The sequence below is a fragment of the Coloeus monedula genome (assembly GCF_965178545.1).
Source record: "Coloeus monedula genome assembly, chromosome: 2".
NCBI classification, from domain to species: domain Eukaryota; kingdom Metazoa; phylum Chordata; class Aves; order Passeriformes; family Corvidae; genus Coloeus; species Coloeus monedula.
Window position 1 is genome coordinate 57,949,762 of NC_138782.1, and position 18,798 is coordinate 57,968,559.

General features: G+C 39.4%; 1 protein-coding gene across 2 annotated transcripts in view; it reads right to left on the minus strand.

Annotated features, from left to right (window-relative positions):
• The window catches only part of SYNJ2 (synaptojanin 2), a 68,360-nt gene that overhangs the window by 45,820 nt on the left and 3,742 nt on the right, over positions 1-18,798 (minus strand). For both annotated transcript variants that reach the window (XM_082301098.1, XM_082301097.1), the window contains exons 2-3: positions 11,513-11,599; positions 1,591-1,861 (exon numbers count right to left, since the gene is read on the minus strand). In XM_082301098.1, coding sequence (XP_082157224.1) covers positions 1,591-1,861; positions 11,513-11,599 — 358 coding nt within the window. The remainder of the gene's footprint in view (positions 1-1,590; positions 1,862-11,512; positions 11,600-18,798) is intronic.

Genomic DNA, 18,798 nt, shown 5'->3' on the forward strand with positions numbered 1-18,798 from the left:
CACAGAGGAAGTCCTCACTCAGGCAAATTCCCAGTAGAATTTTTTTTGTTGCTGCAGTTCATTAAATAGGCAGTTTGTGTTGCCTATAACTAAGGTCATCTTACACTTTTCATTGTGTAACACTTTATCTCATTGTTTACTTTCCTCAAGCATCTATTGTTTGGTCTGAAATTTCCCATATCAACTAATTACCTTAAGACAAATTTTCTTTGGAAAATCTTTCCAGATCTTTCTTTTTGCCCTAAATGTGATGTTGTCACCATTTATCCCTGTTCTACAACATACTGGAGAATGGCAACTCCTCAAAATTTACTTCTAGATTAGCCAGAAATAGCAAAGAAGGAAAGTTCAAATATACTTATTTTCCAAGAGGAAAAGTTTCAAAAGATAGTACATGGAAAAAGAGTTGCTTTAAATGTTGTTTCTTTATTATGGGATATTGCCATCTTGGCAGTCTCATCATTGGAGTACAACTCATTTCTGCCACGTGTCTTAACTTGACAATGCTTGGTGACCTTTTGGAGAGGAATGCATCATTAGCACAGCTGAAAGCAAGTATTTATTATGTATCTCTCTTCAGAGTTAAACCACTAGATCTTACCAGTCAAAATCACATCCTAGCTAGAAAGATTATTTAGCCTAACTGAACTGCTCTCTCATGTTAATTCATCACCTATTATGAACTTTTAAACTTATTTAATATTCACCTACTTTGGGCCACAAGCCTCACTGCACATTCTAGCAGCACATCCACACTTAACCCTGCCAGTTATTTTCCACCAACATCAAACCCTCATTTATTTCCAGAACAGCTATGCCTGCTGTGTGACTATCTTTCTGTTTAAAAAGAAGGGGGGCAGGGGGGAAAGGGTATAGAAATTCAAGCATTATGCCAAAACTTGCAAAGCAAACAAACTGAAATTACATTGACCATGACCCCACCCAGAAAAGACAAAACCTAGCATTGTGTTTTCTTCTTTCCCCTCAATCAATACTTACCACAATACAAGATAATTTTTCTTTCCTTTATAAGCACAAGAAAGTAAAGAGCACAGAACAGTGTATCCTGCGAGTTTTCTTTTGTGCAACTTACATTTGCACTGAGCTGTAAACATATTAATATTGATGTTTTCAACATAAAAACTAGGGCATTTTGCCAAAACAATAAACTACAGACTTTCAACACATACACTTTTTAAAAATAACAGATACTTCAGTGCAAATGATGGGATTTATGAATAGTTCAAGTGCAGGCTTCCATTAGATAACTTTAAAGAAAGTTATTAAAAAGGACTGCAAGGGAAACTATTCATGGCATCTAGAGACATGTTTCTGTAGTATGAGCAAAATACATCCTGTCTTTCCCTCTTTGAAGCATAAAATGTCATTTTATAATTGCATTTCACTACCAGATTAATTTTAATTAAACACAAGTTACCATGAACTCATTAAGGCCACCTGCCCTGTAAAAGGAGTGAAATGAAAGGAGATGCACTTGAAATACACACATTCACTTCCCTCTGAGAATGTCTGATCAATGAGATACAGGTGGGGACAACAGAAGACTTGGGTATAACATGCAGTACTAACCAGAAGAACGAGTTACCAGATTCATAGTTGTTATCACCCTGCTTCTGAGCCCGCACAGTGAGGTCAAAGTTTGAGCCTGCATTAGGCCAGGAGAAATAGAACATCCCAGAGTTCAGTATTTTCTTCAAGGCAGTAATGCGCTCATCTTCCTTGGTTTCCTCCTGGAGAGGACAGAAATCTGTTGCAGTAATTTTGTAAACTTCAGCGTCCAGGATTTTTCCCACCGATGTACAGCCTGTCACCAGGACCAGAAAGTGCAGCCGAGTGTTACCTAGAAAGCAACAGACAGTTACAGAAGGGTTATTTCCAGGCGGACACAGCTTCTCACAAGTCCTGTCACATGCAATGCCGACAGGGCTCCAGCAGAGGCCAGCATCTTTGCTTCAGAGGAGAACAAACAGGAACAACAGGCACGCAGGCCACGTTCTTTACATTTCTGAATTCCACTTAACTGCAGTTAAGTGGCTGCAATTGCACAATATTCCACAATACTTATCCATCGACATGCTTTGCTGCACCAGAGTGTGTCTTCCCCACTGACTTTATGAAGAGCAATGTGCTTACTGTTGGGACACTACTCAAAAAATCAATTTCATCACCAAAGAACATAGAGTATTCAGATTCTTTACTGGCTTCAGCTGAAGTTGGGTGTGTTCAGACATTCATAAAATTTCAGTATTACCAATTCTTGAGATTTTGCTTTTTCTCTCACAAAAGCATGTACATGATTTGATGACAACCTCAGCTATCAGTAAAACAATTACAGCTGCCATAACTGTGAAATCATGAACCAGCTGAACTTCAGGGCCCCAAAAGTAAAAGATAAATTTGGAGCTTGAGAACACCACTGTAATCAGATCTGTCATACACAGAACCATTTCAACCTCTGCTCATTCTCTCTGAAATGACAATTAAGAAACAGTAGAACAATTTCTCTGGAAACGACAGTTTTGCTACGAAGAAACTGATTCACTTAAATTGGCCTGTAATGGAGACAGTGTCATGCTAGTCACTCCAGTTAGTAAGAAAAGGTGGAAATGAGCCAAGATTTATTAATTTAGCACAGCAGAACCAACAACTGACCTGCCAAGAGCAAGTTAATTAGCTAAGGGCACGGTGACAATCTGGGACAGTATGGCTTCAGACAGCTAAAGGGAACACTTCGTAGGATCGCTTTTCAACCCTCCAGGGTGACCCACTGCCTGAAAACGCACACCAGCTCTCACACAACAACTCTTCTTTTTCTGAAACACCAGAAGGGGAGTCCTTGCTTTCAGATAACAGGCTGGGTACAGAAACTAGAGTTAGGGGTGGTTTTCAGCAGGGCCAGAATATTTGCGTAGGCATGTGGGATTGGAATGGCAGGACAAGGTGGGAGATTAGATCTTATTCATTCTGGTCTGCTGACTCCAGTTTTGCATAAAGGCCAGTGTAGGTGGTATTTACTAAAAAGCTCTGTTCATCACATTTCTTTCTGTAACAAGCTGTGCTGTGTTCTCCTTCTTGAGTGCTTTCAAGAAGTGTCTTCTGTGCTTGCGACATCAAGCAGAGGGCCAGAAATACTGATAGTTTATTCCTCCTTTGCACATGACTTTGCATAATTATAAAGAATTAAGAGTAGGAGACACATCAGTTATCACAAGAGTTCATAACAGACCAAATACTGCCTTGCAGCCTCCAGAAAGGGTTAGGAGGAGTTAGCTGTCTCTCAGGATAGCTAATAGCTTCTGTGACTTAGCTGAAACCACACAAAACTGATCAGCTCAAAGTAAACTTCACTCATGAGAATTTGGAAGCAATATATAAAAACACTATTAATATGCCTTAATATCAGTCAGCTTTGTTAGTCACAAAAACCAGTAGTGAAGGACTTGGATAGCTGCCTGGGTGTGACGCTGAGACAAAGAGTACAAGTACTTTCATTGCCTTCAGTGACCTTAAACATCTCTAAATGGTTCAGAAGAGATCAAATGAGAAAGTCAGCATTAAAATAGCCAAAGAGAACAAAAACTTAATAATAGAGGGCTTGTTACCTGTGGTTCTGTCCTTCGAGGAGCTTGTAACCAGTGGAAAATAACTGGATCTAAATAGAGTAATCCTCTAGTTTAAGAAGGCGTTGAGTAGGAATAAAACATGACAGAAAAGCCAACCAAAACTATAGTTTTGCCTTACCTAGAAACTTGCTCACCAGAGACTATAAACTCTTTTTGCTACCTCCTCCACTCAACCACTCACCCCCAAATGGGATACTCATTTACACATTCAAAGGTCCAGCAACTCTACTCCCCCATATCACTAGCTAATAAGCTCAAAAAAAGTAATCACACCTAGGAAGGTATTGTATTGTCACTGAAGTACAAGGAGATTGGTTTTCTGAAACTCTAATACTTTTTTGCCACTGGGCAGTAATTCCACAAGAAAAAGTTAGGGCTGTTCAGCCTGGAGAAAAGGCTTCAGGGAAAACCTTATTACAACCTTTCAATATTTAAAGGGGGGCCTATAACGAAAGATGGAGAGAGACTTTTCACAAGGGCTTGAAATGATAGGACAAGGGGCAACAGCTTTACACTGAAAGAGTGCAGGTTTAGATTGCATACAAGGAAGACATCATTTAAAATGAGAGTGGTGAAACAGAGAAATAGGTTGTCCAGAGAAGTTGTGGATGCCTCACCTCTGGAAGTGTTCAAGGCCAGGTTGGAAGGGGCTTCAAGCAACCCGGTCTAGAGGAAGCTGTCCCTGCCCATGACAGGGGCAATGGAAGTAGATGGTCTAGAGAGGTCCCCTCTGACTCAAGTCATTCTACAGTTCTATATATCACAGAATAAGTCTCTCTACAGTACTCCAAATTACAAAGCAGCCACCATACACTTTGCGTTATACCTTTGAACAGAGACAGGCTGGCAAAGAAGCTCACACTTATAGCCCAGAAAACTGGAGAAAAAGGATGAAAAGAGAGATTTAAGGTATGATAAAGCTAGCCTGCTTTGCCACTTTGTCTTCCCAGGCTGCTGTGTGAGCTAAGGTGGTCTTCAGACCAGCTCTAACCTCTCTTATTTGCTTAAATCACTCAGGATATGCTACAAAACAGACAGAATGCAGAAACCCTACACCACCACAGCCCCATCTTAACACAAATCTCTCTGACTGTACCTTGGAAAAAAGTTCCAAGCCCCATCCTCTGATGGCACTTTCATTCCAGGTGGTATTCGGACAGTGTTCCTGGGAACCAGCTCTGGGCTATCACTGCAGGAGGAAGATCCTTGCCTGATGCACATGCCCTCTTGGCACAGGGAACAAGCTAATCACAATATCCTATTTACAGTGCTCAAGGCCTGTGTCCTGCCCAATTTTATTCACAGCATAGATGTAGCCATGGGGTTCTGAACAAAGGTAATGCTCCTGTCATCCTTTCACCCTTTTAGAATCTCACACAGCAGAATTAATGCTGCCAAAACACTAATCCACTATTCATCTTTTAGCCATGTCTCCATTAAGGTGTAAGAAACTACTCACCACTACTCTATACAGCTACGCACAGAGCTTCCCTTCTTTACCAGCAGTTTATGTCTAGGAATTTGTTCATTTAATCTCAAACAATTCTCCCACCTTTTCCCTCAACTCAGGCTGTCAATGCTTTTATATATATTGATAAACACATTTGACCAGTTTGTAATGGAAATGAGAACTGTGCTGCTTCCACTCATGCTTTCACTCGGCATTTTCTCATATTGCAAATGTTATTCCAAGGAATGAAGCAAAAGCTTTATGTATCCAAGTAGCACCTAATATGGAAGAAACATAACATTTTCAGACACAGGAAAAATATTCCTGCTTATTTTCCAGTCCCTGAAAGTCGGCTTATTATGACTATACTAAAGAAAAAAAAAAAAAAATCAGTCCATTTACTTCTAAATTCAAACTTTAAAAAGCGAATGTGGTTTATTTCCCATTATGTAAATGTCAACAACCCATAATCTTTCCTGTTGAAAGTAGACATGCAACATGAAAGCAGCTGTATCAACCACAACCTAAATGCACTTAAATTTAAGGGTAGAAACATAAAAGAATGCCTGAAGTGGCACTCCTGGTTTACTACACCCACCCACCTCCAAAGCAAACAAACAATCTTGCTATGAACACAACATGGGATTTCCTTTGGTAAGTGGATTTGTGAGGCCATCACACAAGAAAGAAAAGAGTTTTTAAATTGGTTTTGGTGAACAAACTGTGAAAATGTCACAACTTCAATTAAATAGATCAAACTGAAACATCCAGATATTCCTTAAACCCAGAAGGTATTTCCCCTTTAAACAATGCAGACTATTCAATCAAATCTCTGCAGACGTAACTTTTCAAAACTGCAGCTCACTACCATTACCAATTCTATAATTAAATTAAAAATACTGCTCCTTTTAAGTTTCCAGTAAAACTGTTTTATGGAAGTAGCATTTGAAGTACCAGACTAACACCAAACACAAGAAAAAATTACCTGCTAGTCCAGTCAAACCCACCTGGCAGTATCACCAGGAAGCATATTATGGGGTTACAGCTTCTAAAAGGAGCTAAACAGTATTGAAGGTATTTACAATTCTTCTGTTCAGAACATCAACAACAACATGGAAAGAGAAGTACTAAAAGTCATGAAATGAGCAGTCACCCCTTAAGTACAAGCTCAAATAAGACAGAAAGTTGTGTTTTAAAATGCTGGCAGTGCATCCTCCAGATCAAAGGGAGAATTTACACTAAATCAATTCTCTAAAGTCTGTGGCCCTGCCAGTACTACCACTGCAGCCAGTCTACAGAGGCTCCCTGCTCTCAGGACTTCCTTGCATATCTGGAGTACGGGACAGGCCAAACTCATTTCTGGAAACACAAGCCCAAGAGTTCTTATTAAAAAAAATTAATTAATGGAAATACAATGGGTGGAAAATTAACGGTAATTTCCTGTCTATTTTATGTTCAATACAGTAGCAGAGAACATGTTATGTTCACCCAACAGCTGCAATATGCATGATGAATGGGACCAGCACTAAGGCCAATAAAAAGCAATCAAAAAAATGGAATTTTTTTTCCTGTGAAGTGATCAAGGTTCCAGATCTGGCTCTTATACTTATTTCACTTTGTACCAACCACCAAGCACATCAGCTGTAGACTATGTATCATATCCCACCTTGGAGATTTTTTTTTTCCTTTAACTTAAACAAGTAGTTTAATGTACAATCCTGATTCATATTAGCCTTTGTAAACTGTACATATAGATGAAAGTCATTTAGGAATGTAAGAACTGCACTTGAAGGTCACAACTACAGAAATGTCCTTCCTGTCCTTGGAAGGCAATCTGGAACGTTTTAAAGAAATCTCTGAAATAATTTTAGAGCAAGAAATGAAGTGTTCCTTACTGGTCATGCTTTCTACAGCAACACATCTATGAAAAAGCAAGACCAACATACAGTACTAAAGAAAAAAATTCTTTCAAAGCTTATGGACCAGACTTTGATCTCAGATAAATAGGTACAAATGTGACCAAGATCATTATTTTGCTTCGTTACAGCTATCAAGCACTACAACCATCTGTAAAAAACACTTGTGAAGAAACGTAAGAAATGTTTTGCTCACAGCGATATGTGCTGAATGCCCTTTTATTAGGTTGCACAAGAGAGGCAGAGGATGAAGAATATTTAGCACAGAAACAAGACAATAATAATTTCCATCCATTTTTTCAAAAGCTCTTGTGAAACCAACTGCCTTTATCCAAGTTGAACAGGAAATGCAGTTCTGGTACGTCACACCATACAATAATAAGCTGCAGTTTCTGTATTTAACCTGTCTACATGACTCAAGGTAATTGCTTCCCCTGCAGCTCAGGGGATGATTTCAATGTTGCCTATTTTGAGCTACAGTGAAAAGGAGACAATATTAAATTCTTATTTTGTCCTTCTTCACTGCAACTATTTCACTCAAGACTGCCTTTTCTTTTTTAAATGGATTTTCTCCCATTTTTGCTCTTTCTCCATTCCATGACAGTCATGCCATTGCCTTATGTTCCCTCAGCCTTTTCCATCTCCACTCCACATGTACTCTACTCCATTTTATAGTCCACTAAAAATTTTTTTGCCTCTCGTCTGTCTTCAAAAATAGCAGCAGAACACAGCAGAGCAGTACCTTCTAACCACCTAGCTGACAATTCCTGAGGAAATCTACAGCAGAATTATGAAAAGAGCCAAGATTTTCCAAACTACCATTTTAGTCTCAAAGACACTCCTCTTTCTCCTTCTTCTAAATACAATCACATTTTTAGGAAAAGTGCAAAAATAATAGAAGACAGGTACTTAGTTGTCTTTCTAGCATTTGAAATTTCTTCCTTTCAACTACACATTGTATGTGTACAAGAGTGAGAGTACATACACAGTCAAACGAATTCAGAATGCCTCCCCAAATACAGCAGCTGTATTAACCCAAACAACCTATGTGGTGATGGTGTTAAAATACCACCCTATGTATGTATGATGTCCTGACATCACAGTGTCTGAACAAAACACTGTAAAGCCAGCTCTTTCAACGCTTTGCTTAAGATGTATTTGTCACTGCTAGATCTTCATTGGCTGCAAAATCTTGGCTGAGTTACAGCTCAGAGACACTGTACAATTCATTCTGCTGCCATCCATCTCACAAAAGAAAGCAGAAGAATTTAGTGAGTCATGTTAACAGACATAAGTACATAGAAGTGAATGTTACTACGGGTGGGAAACATTAACTTTGTGAGTCAGTTTCACATATTTCATCTACTTTCTTGTGAATAGCATGATCTACTTTGGCAGGCATACAACGTGATTTATTTGGATTTCTAAGTAGTGATATTTACAGATTAATTAAAATGTTCAAAGACGTCTTTCATGTCTTGGCAAAAAGTCTCCCCTTCTGCTCTACAGATATACTCTTACTATCCCAGTGGAATGTATTTTCACAAATATTCTCAGTTAATTTAATACTTATGGTCTGCACGTTTCCAGTAGTAAGAAAAAACGCTGATACTCCCAAATAAAGTCTATGTGATCACCAACCCTCCATGAAGAGCTGGCCAATTATGCCTTTGTTTGCAGCTGCTAAAATACATTCTACAAAAAGGGAAAAAGTTACATTGCATTCCTGTGGTAGTTTGACTCTCCTTGGCGGGACGCCAGGTGCCCACCAAAGCTGCTCTGTCAGTCCCCTCCTCAGCTGAGCAGGGAAGAAAACATATAATGAAAGGCTTATGGATTGAGATAAGAGCAAGGAGAGATCACTTAGCAGTTATGGGCAAAACAGACTCAACTTGTGGAAATTAGTTTAATTTATTACTAAGCAAAACAGAGAAGGACAATGAGAAATAAACCAAGTCTTGAAAACACCTTCCTCCACCCCTCCCTTTTTCCCAGGCTTAACCTTATTCCCAATTTGCTCTCCCCCAGTGGTGCAGGGGGATGGGAAATGGGGGCTGTGATCAGTTCATCACACACTCTCTGTGCTGCTCCTTCCTCCTCATGGGGAGGACTCCTCACACTCTTCCCCTGCTCCAGCATGGAGACCCTCCCATGGGAGACAGTCCTCCACAAACTTTTCCAGCATGACTCCTTCCCATGGGCCACAGTTCTTCATGAACTGCTCCAGCGTGGGTCCTTCACACAGGCTGCAGGTCTTCTGGAACAAAGTGCTCCATGGTGGGTCCCCTGCAGGGTCACAAATCTGGCCAGCAAACCTGCTCCAGTGTGGGCTCCTCTCTCCATGGGTCCACAGGTCCCACCAGGAGTCTAGTCCGCCGTGTGCTTCCCAGAGGGTCACAGCCACCTTCAGGCATCCACCTGCTCCAGTGTGGGGCCCTCCACAGGCTGCAGGTGGATCTCTGCTCCACCCTGGACCTCCATGGGCTGCAAGAGCACAGCTGCCTCACCATGGTCTGCACCGCGGGCTGCAGATGAATCCCAGCTCAGGCACCTGGAGCACATCCTGCCCCTCCTTCTCCACTGACCTTGGTGTCTGCAGGGCTGTTTCTCTCACATATTTTAGCTCTGCTCTTCTCCAGCTTCAGTTGGGCAGTATTTTCCCCCCTTCTTAAATCTGTTATCCTCGAGGCACTACCACTACTGCTGATGGGCCCACCCTTGGCCAGCAGCATGTCCATCTTGGAGCCAGCTGCCATTGGCTCCATTGAACACAGGGAAAGCTTCCAGCAGCTTTTCAGAGAAGCCACACCTGTAGACCCTCCTGCTACCAAAATCTTGCTACACAAACCCAGTACAATTCCTTTGTAGTGTTAATCTTTTATTTAGGCAACAGCTAAAGGGATAGAACTCACATGTAAGATGGAAGATCAAAACCAGACTGTGACAAAAACCTGGGCTACCTCTTGAATAGTGAGATAGCAGACATGCATCTTTGCTTTTTAAAAAATATTCAGAAGCAGAAAATGTTTGCTTACCTTCACTTACCATTATAGCATGACCCTCTGACTTTTCACTGAATTTTAACAATCCCTTCCAAAGTAAGTCCTGTATCAGAACTTGTAATCTAATGCTACAACAAGGCAGAGGTGCAGTGAGAAAGCTCAGAAAGGAAAAACCTCACACTTTCAGAGCACTGAAGTTAAGCATATGTTGCTCAAGAAGAAATAAGGACATGAGAAGAAGTAAGACTGAGAATATTTCACAGCCCATTTGAAATCATTCACCTTTTCATATAAAGACAAAAATTGGATATATTTTGTTCCCATCACGTACAAAAACTACCCTTATCTGTAGCTTGAAGAGCTTGAACTCAGTAGCTACATTCCTTTATTACTACAGCAGGATTCATTAGACTTCTATGAAGATAAACAGATCCAAGTGCCAAGAAAAACTAATCACGAGTCCTCCGTTTTAAATTACATTAGCAAATTGATATAAATCTCCAGAGAAATGTCTAATTAACTCCACAAGAAACAAAACAAACAAAAAGTCCACATTCATTTTAAAAGACTAGATGGGTCTACAGTTTTAAATTATGACACAAAAATCCTTCAGATTGCAGTTGCCTCTTCAGGTCAATACCAAGTCATATTTCTCAGGCTGCAAAATGGTAAGTGGGGTATAAAAAGACACAATTATATCTACTGGCCTAAATACACCAATGCTCACACCACCACTACCTGTGGTAGACTGCTTGACTCCTTGCACCAAGCAATACGGAAAAGTCTTATCATTTCTCCAAGTGAAAATTAGGGCTCACTGTAACAACTTGGGAACAACACATACAGTGCTTTTTTATTTATGCATCTAAATCATCAGTGATTTTTAAGTATTGTGTAAGGTCCTATAATCTGCAAATCAATCACTGCAGTTCTCTTCTTAAAACATGTTCTTTCCATTAACATTCCTGCAGGCAGTGTAATAACAAGTCCTTTGCTAAATCAAGATTCCCAAACTGTCAAAAAATTTACATCAATGATAATAAACATTCCTTACTATACTAATTGAAGCCAGAGGCTTTCTTCTGCAAATCCCTATCTCTATGAATGATTAAAGGTAATTAGGCATTATAACAAGAACTGGCAATCTGTAGTACTGTACTCTCAGATGACCATGGTAGTCAGTGTCTAAACATGATCCTTAAAGAAGAGAAGAATTAAGAAATCATAGCTTGCCTTGGACAAATGAGGTAGGGAAAGAAGAATGGCAATTATCTTCAGGCAGTTAAGAATGTTAGACATAACAAATGAAGAAAAATCCATCCATCATTCAGTGATATGCTTTTGGCACAAAATAGAAAAAGAAACTGATCTTTTCCAGACTGCCCATGACAAGGTGCAACCAGTTTTCACAATTTAAGGAATTAGACAACTTTAGCCACTTACTACCATTTAGCATTGTCAAGGCATTTTATAATCTCAGTCATACAGATGGTCACTTACCACATTTAAGCTGAAGCTCTCCTAAGCAGCCATAAGCATCCATGAGTTTTTCATACTGTTCTTTAATTGCATCCTTTTCTTCTGGAGCTAAGAAACAAAGAGAAAGGCAGGAAACTTAGTTATCCAGTCTTTATAAAATTTTCAGATTGCTATTGCCTACACCAATGCTTTCCACAGTTGACTTTTCTCAGTCAACAAGACTACAGTACAAAAGTAGGGTTAAAATGCTGTAAAACCAGAGATTAAAACACGATGGGACAGAAATGCACAGCATCTCTACACACCACCCTAGAAGAAAGAAGAACACTCACTACATTTTCAAACAACATGGTTGTCAGTTACAATTTTATTCTATGGTACAGATGCCACATCAGATCCAGAATAAATAAAGAAATATAGAATCACATGTAAAATTTACACTGTTCTAAAATAAGAACAAAAATAACAATCAGTCTTGCCATAAGCTAAAATACAATATTTTTTCTTGATGTCCAAAGAGAGTTTATACTTCCAGACTCTCAGTCTAATTTCAGACAGAACTGGATTTTTTTTATGCAGGATAGCATGTTTTGATGTAGACGCAAGACCAGATGTTGATTTCAAGAGGAATTAAACATATTTTAGTGATGTAAGAATTAGTTAATTAAATAAAGGGTCAGATGCTCGTGGTTACATTTGTGCATTTCTCCAACATGCAACTGCAAGAGGCACATACTGAACATTTAGATACTAAGCCAGACCACAGATCAAACTTGTCACTGGATGCTTTAACATAAAATCAGCATACTTTCTGAATGACTAAGTCTGCATTTTGTATATATTTCCCAATGAGGAGCAAAGTTAATCTCCCAAATGAGGAAAGTAGACTGTAACCTTCAAATGTCCTTTTACTTCTTGAACTACAGATAAACAGCAACATTGTACTTTCAGAGATTTGCTAATAATATGCAATCTTATGCTCCTAATTAACTTCGGCAGTTAAAAAACCCCTGAAACCTCTGGGCTTAAAAAGGACAAACTGAACTGCTTGCAGTGGATGATAGAAGAGAAAAGAAAGAGACTTCTCTTTATAAATCTCAAGAGGCAAGGAGCTCAGTGAGAAGCATAGAAAACAAATAAATATCCCATATATTGCTGACACTTTGAAGTGAAATGAAGGACAATTCCTCTTGCAAAATTCCTTAACAGAGACAACCCCCAAGAGTAATTAAAACATGTTTGTCTCAATTTTTGCACTTGTGACAAATAAAGAAGACTTGTTAATTTTTTCTTAATTTTGTTTTTACTACCATACTTGCACAACTTATGTACTCTACTTGCTTAGAACACCGAGTAAATCAGGAGAAACTAGCAGAATGTTGATACCACACACACCCGTGAAGCAAAGCATAATCAGCAGATAGAGGATAAAGTGATTTTTATGGGGTAACATAAATCTCTGCACAATAACTTAAATACTCGGTAATGGCACATTTTAAGAGCTGAGACTCTGCAAGCTCAGTTCACAGGCACTTATAAAAACAATTTCACAGAACCAGTTTAGATAGACTATAACAATGTTTCAGTCTTTGAAAAAAATCCTCCCTGTCAAGACTCTCTTAGGTATTAAAAAAACAGGTTAAAAAAGGTGATGTTTCATTACCATGGTGTCTCGGTGTGACTTTATGATGTGTATCCCCTATTGCTGCTCTATGCCCATAAATTAATTTTGTGCCTTTCTGTGCCTTTAAACTGAGCCTGAGAGGGGAGAGAGGAAAAAAAACTGAGTGAACTTTTCAAAACAGTTGTTCAAGGACACAGATACACATTTCTACTAAGTAGAAAAGAGCAGCAACAACATACTGACAGGTTTTTCTTAAATCTCTTCCCTGCTTTAAGAGCCTGTCTACATTAAAATACTTGTGCTACTTTAAAATAAAAAGGGAAAACCAAAACCAAAATTCTTACTCCAAATATTCCAGCTTAGGAAGAAATCTAAAATGGGAGAAACACCGAGAGGTTCAGATCTGAGACTCATGTGGGAGCTCATAGAGTTGCAGGCCAGGCACAACCTGAAAGCATTTCAAAAGTCACTTCGAAAGCATGGTGATACTCTTCAAAATAGAATTACAAGTTGGAAAGCTGGCTGTTAGAAGTGTCTGGTAAGAGCACAATCCGAAAGAACGGAATTTATTTCAGTGTGGAATTAAGCAACACACAGCTCATTCCACTATTGGCAAGAAGTACCTGACACTGGCATGTATGGAACCCACTGGGGTTTCCCAGGTCAAGCCAGCGGCATCACACACATGTCAGCTCCTGGCACAGGACTACTCCAAACACACAGCCAAATAGCTGTGTTTTGCTAGTACTGGGACAGAAATGTCGCCGTTCTGGGCAGGCCACTTGTCAGAACCTATGCCTGCACAGCAGCATCAGTCGGGGCAGCAGCACCAGCAGAGCCGCCTGGAAGGAAGGAGCAGGAAGGAGCAAGAAAGGAAAATGCCAAACAGGCACAGATATGTCTGTGGGTCATGTAAACAGAGAGGCCAGAATGTTTTAGTGCCTATGGACCACATTTGGGGGGTGGTGTGTGTAAATTCCCTTTGTTAGAGATACCGATGGAATTCAGTCTCCTGTTCTGTTACACTCCTTGGTGTTGCACAAAGGACATTACTCCAGAGTGCTTGAGGCAGGTTCATATCTTATGATTAAAATGAAACATTTATAAATCTCAAAATATTATTAAAATCTCATATAACTGTCATCAAAACCTGAAACATCTCCTAGAGCAATCAGAGTGCTACGACACAGGAGTCAGAATCAAAAAGAGTGTGGCTACACAGAGAACAAAACTTACATGCTACTTTGTTGCATGAAGAGCATTAAAGGGAAAAATTTCTGTGAAACTCTAAAGGACTGTGATGAACAGGGAAAATACATATCAATATCTGACTATCTGACAAGTTCCAACAATACAGAAAATACAGTTTTACCAACATTTGGCAGTACCTCTCATTAATGCATATAAATATCTCAAAGGCAGGTGCTGAACGGATGGGGCCAGAGTCTTCTCAGTGATGGCCAGTGGCAGGATGAGGAGCAATGGCCATAGACTAAAACACAAGAAGTTTCACTTCAACATGAGGAAGAACTTCTTTACACTGAGGGTGGCAGAACACTGGAAGAGGCTGCCCGGGGACGTCATGGGGTCTCCCTCTCTGGAGAAGTTCAAAATACACCTGACGAGCTCCTGTGTCACCTGCTCTAGGTAACCTTGCCTTTGGCAGGGGGCGTGGACTGGAGAACCTCCAGAGGTCCCTTCCAATCCTAAGGATTCTGTGATTCTGTGGTAACATGAAAACTATTCCTGTGCTTCTCCTTTAAGTCTCCCAAAATCAGGGGGTTTATTCTGCAACAGCTTTCATAAAATCTCTGAAATGCAGAGACAGTGAGAGTGGTCTGGTTGAAAACCTAAGATGAGAGCTACCTGTTTAGCTATATTCTGCTCACATGTAAAATCCTTCCTCTTTTAAGCCAGCCAACTTGAGATACCTACATATATACATACAGAGTTAATACACAATACTGCTACACAAGTTGAAGAAACAAAAAAGTTTTCTACTTAGAGAACAAGTTTAGTTTGAAATTACATAGTGCATTTCTTTACTACTTAATAATAACTAAGGCACACATAATAATCACCAAACTCCACTAAAGCATCTCATTAATAATTCTTTAGTAATCTTTCCTTCCAATAAGCATGTAATGAGTATCAGCTCTCCTGCAATAATCACCATAACTGTGCTGTGTTCATAACAGCTTTAGATCTGCACACGATCTGCATTCCTCAAGCACTTTCCTTAATTATTAATAAGCTCCTGATGTAAACATAAGGTTGGCACATTATCTCAACACTTCAACCCTTGCAAAACAACAGGTATGCAATAATTCAAGGAAACTAACCTACAATAAAATCAATTAAAAGTGACCTTTTCCATGCATAAAATACTTCAGAGCCAAAAAACCTCCCACCATGAAACGACATACAACTACATTATGCTGTATGCCTTAACCAAGTGTGACTTCCTGCTTGTAAAACCTGCTAATTCAATTTACCAGCTAGCAGGAACTGGCCAGACATAGGCAGTTTCCTTTATTCAACTCCTCCTTAGGACTGAACCCCCAGACTTCAGCAAGAATCAGCACAACTCCCAAGCATATGGAGCACAGAAAGGTTAGTGACTGGAGTAAGAGGGTAGAGAAAGGTATCATAATTCCAAGTCCAACATTAAGGACAGACATAGTAATACCTACAACTTAAAGATAAAAATGAAGGAAAAGTTCTTGAAAAAAAGAAAGAACCTGAGACTAGGTTATGGATTCTGTTTCTCCCTTGTGATTTTTCAGCCTGATTCTGGAAATAGTCACCTGCTTGGCTGTAGGGACTGCTATACGAATGTCATCTCAAGCACATTTCTAAGTATTTTAAAAAACATTGGTTTGGTGTCATGGCATGACTTTATTTGTGTCATTTAGCATTTGGGGGAAAGAGGTGTGAACTTTGCCCAGAAAAAGGGGAAATCTGTAATCAAATTTCATACCAAAACTCCCATATATGCACTACCACAAGCATCTTACCTAGAAATAAGTCCAATGTCATGTATTATATGAGTTTAGACAATTAACTTGCCTCCAAATTGTGTTTTCAGTCATCTGCAGGCACATTTAAAGTACTTTGTTGTGTTTTCAATATATTTCACCACTAAAATCTTCCTGTTCACATTCAATCCCAGCTACACAGGCATTGTGAAAGTCAGACTGCATTCAGAAACACCATATAGGCCAAGCAGTACAGAGATTGGAGGAAGTCTGTGCTCAGAATTATAGTTAAGAGAGTCCAAATATTTAAAACATTAAGCAATGTATTTACCAATTTTCTAGTAAGAAACGTTTCTGGTTGAAAACACAACAAACAAAACAGAAAATTGGCATTTTGGAAAGATCAATTCCCTGGTTTTCTATATGAGATTGAGAACAATCTGCTTCTAGTGAGAGATTATGTTTTCATACCTGCATGTGCACATACGAACATATTCAGTCACAATCAAAGAATAATGGATTAATGAAACCACTGTGTTTCTACTGGCCAGCTCCATGCTGCTGCAGACAGTCAAGAAAATAAAAGAGAAGTCCCTTAGTGATTTCTCTGAAGCTTGGCCATTATCTTTATGTGGTTTCTGCTGTGTATGACTCATATTTACATAGAAACGTGCAGCAGTCACTATAGACATAACCACCACAAAGAATTTATCCCTCACAACTACTACTTGTTTCCTAGCATAGAAAACAAGTCTTGTAATCAACACTCTACATTTACACTAATACATCTTCCCTCTTCTCTGTACCCAGTTTGCATTTTGACAATAGCGAAAGAATCGCAACACACACTTTTTCCTACAATCAAAAGCAGTGAAGTTCAGCCTGAGAAACCCTAGCTTGCAAGTGCCCACTGCTAACATAAGCAAGGAAGACAGGACTTCTGCTCTGTAGGCTGCTTCCACAAGTAGGGAAAAAGTTGGAACACCACTAAACTACAGAAAACTTCGTAAGAGTTTGTGCTAGCTACATGAATATTCTGGTGTAAGAGTAGAAATGAGCCATGGTGGAGGGCTCACCGTCTTGGATAGAGTGTAGTGCTTAGAAATACATTCACAGTGTGCTTATACAAGTATTGGTGTTTGATTCCCATACCCCACTCAGTGGCATAGTTGTTCACATAATTACAAAACCAGAGCTCATTGTAAACAGTGAATGTACATACAGCACAGAAACTGCTTTCTGTACAAAAGAAAAAAAAGGATGCACAGGTAAATAATTGCTACTTCCTGGTTTTGCAAGACTTTACCCTGGATTTCACTCAGCTGCATCAGAGAACCACACACACACCTGCAACTAAGTGGCAGAGGAGGCACAGAACTCCTCCACAGAGTGTACACACACCTCAACTCTGCGTAAGTTTGTCTCTAGTAAAGGCTAACTTCCCAGATCTGTGAGTAAAAGTCTGGAAAAACCTCAGACATATTTGCAAAAACACACACTGTATCAGCTTTGAACTTCTGTACTTTCCAGACACCATGGTCATTTAGGATTTACCGTAACAGGCGATGTAACACCCTTTATAAAAGCAGCTGCAGAATCAAAGAGTTTGCGGGGGGAAAAAAATCTCTGCACCCTTTGGCTCTGCCCTTGAGAAAACACATTATTATGCTGAATTTCAATAGCAGAGCACTCCTGTTGACAGCTTTTCACTGAAATTACCTGCCATAATAAAGTTAAATCACCATATTTTCACCACTATAGCCTTAGTTTAGTTTAGCAACTGCCTTGACAGCAGTCCAGAACTACCTTGTGCAATTCACTTCATCTGTAAACCACTGAAACTGTAATGTGTTTCAAGGAGGAACAGCATCTGTATCTATACTCCCTGTTGTAGTAAGCAGAAACTTCTAAATCAATGACAATTTTTCTTCATCCTTCATGACTATGGGTTTCTTCCACAGAATACACTGATGTTCTAGTTCAGAGAATTCCTGGAAGAATTGTTACAGGCTGCCACCCACCCTTCTGGAGATAACTAGAGCTCTAGGATTGCCAGCGGCCAAAAAGGAAAAAAAAAAAAAAAACCTCCAGCAAAATGTGTCACTCAGTTCAAAACACTGGATTTTAACCCCCACCCTACAGTGACATCATGAGAGGAGGAAGACAAACTCCCATCCTCAAAAATACTATTTGACTTACGGTAGAGCAGAAAACTGTTCTGTTGATATCACATCACTATACAGATTAAGTCAAGGGGTTTAGGGATATGCAACTAGGTTTCCTAGTTTCCTGTGATTTCTGATTTCTTGATTTTTCCTAAAGTTTCTTAGTTTAGGTTTCCATTGCAGAACAAGTGTTCTCATTTTATAAATTGCTGACATCTCAGACAATTTGAGATCTTTACAGTATTTTTCCACTACTGGTATCCAGGATGCAAATATTTTCCAGGTATTAAATCTCTGTATGGAGTACAGAAATTTGAAACATAACCAATTTGCAACTAAAATTGTCATCATTACCTTTATAGCATATCGAGAGAGGAAAAAGTATAAAGTCATCCATTCACAAGACAGCATCAAATTGTTAGCTCACAAGTGTTTGAAAGTGTTTATTTTAATGAGGAGTTTGACAGAGGTTTATAGCCTGTATTGACACTGTGTCTGCCCAAGTGTGTGGTTTTTCAGATTTCTTTTTTGTAACACCAC